At 37.6% G+C, this 3,509-nt stretch overlaps 1 protein-coding gene across 1 annotated transcript; it reads left to right on the forward strand.

Annotated features, from left to right (window-relative positions):
• Positions 1 to 839: 839 nt before the first annotated feature.
• LOC106338324 (uncharacterized mitochondrial protein AtMg00310-like) lies at positions 840 to 1,478 on the forward strand. Its single transcript, XM_013777334.1, has one exon. It carries the CDS (start codon positions 840 to 842, stop codon positions 1,476 to 1,478), a length of 639 nt encoding a protein of 212 aa, XP_013632788.1.
• The last annotated feature ends 2,031 nt before the right edge of the window (positions 1,479 to 3,509 follow it).

The following is a 3,509-nucleotide window of genomic DNA, read 5'->3' on the forward strand; positions in this document are numbered from 1 at the left end:
TATCACGTCTAGAATATGGACACATGCAAACACGATTTGCAAACACCCAATAGTGATCCCCGAGAACAATATGGTTCACATTATTTAGCACATATGCTTTACCGGGACACTCGATGTCAAGAGACATGAGAAACGACCTAAGAGATCAAAGTGGTCTTGATACGGCTTAGAAATGAACTTGGCCGATTACTCCCTTCCTACATATACAGGAAAGATCACGCACCAGATGCGTAGAATGTAGAAGCCTACACTGAGGTTCACATCAGGGGGAGTAGTGCGTGTTGTACTCTTTTTCCTTCATCATGGTTTTGTCCCACTGGGTTTTCCTCATAAGGTTTTAATGAGGCAACATGAAGCGTACTACAAATCCTGTATGGTTATGGCATCCAAGGGGGAGTGTTATAAATCATGGAGTGGATTGCCATTAACCAGGCCCAGACCGAGACCGGTCCAATATCTAGAAGATGGAGAGACGGCTGAAGCCCTAGAGAGAGGAGAGAGAGAACCGAATTTAGGTGAGAGAGAGACGGCCACAAAGCTTGGAGAAAAGAAAACTCTTTCATTTTCCTAGTAGATGTAATCTTTTCATTATTATGTATTAGTATTTTTCCTAATCCTAGTGTGTTTAGGTTTTGGATACTTTCCATTTATCTTCATCTTGTAATCCTTATATAAAGGAACCCCCTTGATCATTAATAAGAACACACAGAAATATTCAGTCTCTAAACACTCTATTTACAACATATTTTTATATTAAATTGTAAAAACTATTTGTATCCACAAAGGGAGGAAAGGAAGTACTCATAAAGTATATCCTTTTGGCATTACCTACCTACGTAATGTCGACTCTTCTACTACAATTAGAGACTTGTGAGAACTTAGCTAATGCCATTGCACAGTTCTGGTGGAGCTTGAACCTTCCTAAAAGGGATATACATTGGGTAAAATGGGAAAACCTCTCCAAACCAAGAGGAGATGGAGGAATAGGATTCAAGATGATCCATAAATTCAACCTAGCACTACTAGGCAAACAGTTATGGCGCTTGGTACAATACCCAGATTCTTTAGTAGCTAGAGTGCTAAAGGGAAAATACTTCAGATGTAGCACGCCTTTGCGGCTAAACAAGGCAGATAGACACTCATATGGATGGACAAGTATAATGGTAGCGAAACCATTAATGATGTTGGGGATCAGACAAAAAGTACACTCTGGAAATGAGATTAGAGCTTGGGAAGATCATTGGAAACCAACGATACCAGCAAGACCAGTTAGACCACTAGCACCAGTGGTTCACCCGATGACGTCAGTTCGTGACCTAATGACATGCAATCCAAAAACATGGAACTCAGAGGTGCTTGAAAACTATGTAGATCCGGAAGATATCCCTCTGATTCAATCTTTGGCCATAAGTCAAGGATATCAGCGGGACAAGTATTGTTGGAACTATACTAAGAATGGGATGTACACTGTTAAATGAACATTCTAAATAGAGAGATGGTGGAAACCCAGGGAGAACTGAGCATTACAAAACTCCAAGCCTTTGCTTGGAAGATACGAGCTCCACCAAAACTAAGACATTTTATTTGGCAAACAATCTCTGGACAACTAAAAGTAACAAGCAATCTAGCACATCGTCATATGCGATGCGATAATCATTTCCCTAGATGCGGAGCAGATGTTGAAACTATAAACCATGCCATCTTTGAGTGCCCTCCAGCACTACAGACGTGTGGACATGCAGCAACCCCAACTCCGCCATCGATGTTCCCGAGCGTGAGCCACTACACGAATATAGACTGTCCTTTTTGGAGGAAGAATGATATAGAAGATCTGGAACTGGATAAAGACCAATATCCTTGGATTATGTGGTATATTTGGAAAGCGAGAAATGAGAAACTATTCAAAGGAATAGACATGGACCCTTTGGAAATTGTCCGATAGGCCGAATCAGAATGTCATGCTTGGTTCCAAGCAAACAACAAACAAGAGGAACATGTAGTTACACAGAACCTTGAGCAGATAACAAATTCTGAGAGATGCATGATAGATGGATCATGGACACATGACGCATACTACAGTGGTTATGGATGGACATGGAAAACCTTAGGAGGAACAACTCAGCTATTGGGAGTATGAAACCAACGACGAAGAATCTTACCATTTCACTCGGAGCTCGAGGCCCTCTCGTGGGCGATGGAGTGCATGCTTCAGCTATCAACGTTTCAAGCTTTTGGCACTGATTTTAAGGATCTAATCTCGATGATTCCAGACCCAGGAGCCTGGCCCAACTTTTCCACTGAATTGGACGAACTGCAGAAGCTGAAGAGCAGATTTCCATAATTCTCAATTGTTTTTATTCCTCGATCAGAAAATGTATCGTCTGATTCATTAGCTAAGATAGCAAGATCTTTTCATAGGGACTTGTACTACATTGGTTGTTCTATTCCGCTCTGGTTCCCCGTACCACCTCAAAGTTGAGTAATAAATCAGCCATTTGATGCCAGAAAAAAAGCTATTTGTATCCGCAAATTATTGCATATTTTTTATCTTATGTTAAAATCGGTTCAAAATTTAAAATGACACAAACTTTGGGTTGTTAATATAGTATAGTTAGAGTCAATTCGGTGATAAAATGTAAATGTTGATCGTGTATAATCCAAATTTTTTATCTATTATCGGTTTGTTTGCATTTAGTTAATCTATTTGTTTTTATTATGATGTCCAAATGGATAGATTAATCACATTGTTTTTTATAATAATGATATATGTCAATTTTAAAAGAACTATTTTAAATTTAAATGATAATTTTTATCAGTAGATAAAAATAGAACTATAATATAATATATTGTATAAGATCTTAATAATAGTCTTTTAGATTGTTTAATATGATAATTTAGAGTTCCTATAAATATATTCCTTTATATCTATTCTGATATATGAGGGTTAGGATATATATTCATTTGGATTTTTTAGCTGTTAGTAAGGAATGAATAATCAATCGTTAATATATGGGAGGAATTTGTAAAGATTTGTAATTTAAATTTGCAAACAGATGACTGATGCAAAAATGCTTAACAATATATATATCAAACGACATATATGATATACCATAGAAGTAATATTTAAAATGCTAAAAAAATTCATGAATGCATTCTGTCACACATCCATTTAGAACTCCAGAGTTAAGCGTGTTTGGGCTGGAGTTGTGAAATGATGGGTGACCTATCGGAAAATAATTCGCGAAACCGTATGAGTGACGACAAAGCACGGAGAAAGGTTATGTGGTGATTGCAGGGTCAGTAAACAAGACTTTCAAGCCTCGAAAAAATTAACACACCGTCCGTTAGAACAAAATTGGGTCCAGGGATCGAGAGAGCGAGCGTAGGTGGTCCATTAGCCGTGGACGGTCGGGGCATTACACACTGATTAGAGATCTTAGTGATGTAACATTATTATAGATAATGATCTACAATATATATATATATATATTTTTTTTTTTTTTTTTTTT

The sequence above is a fragment of the Brassica oleracea genome, chromosome C4, assembly GCF_000695525.1.
Source record: "Brassica oleracea var. oleracea cultivar TO1000 chromosome C4, BOL, whole genome shotgun sequence".
NCBI classification, from domain to species: domain Eukaryota; kingdom Viridiplantae; phylum Streptophyta; class Magnoliopsida; order Brassicales; family Brassicaceae; genus Brassica; species Brassica oleracea.

Excerpts from the sequence above, each read along its gene's own strand:
- LOC106338324 (XM_013777334.1), top strand. The coding sequence starts at position 840 with ATGTCGACTCTTCTACTACAATTAGAGACTTGTGAGAACTTAGCTAAT.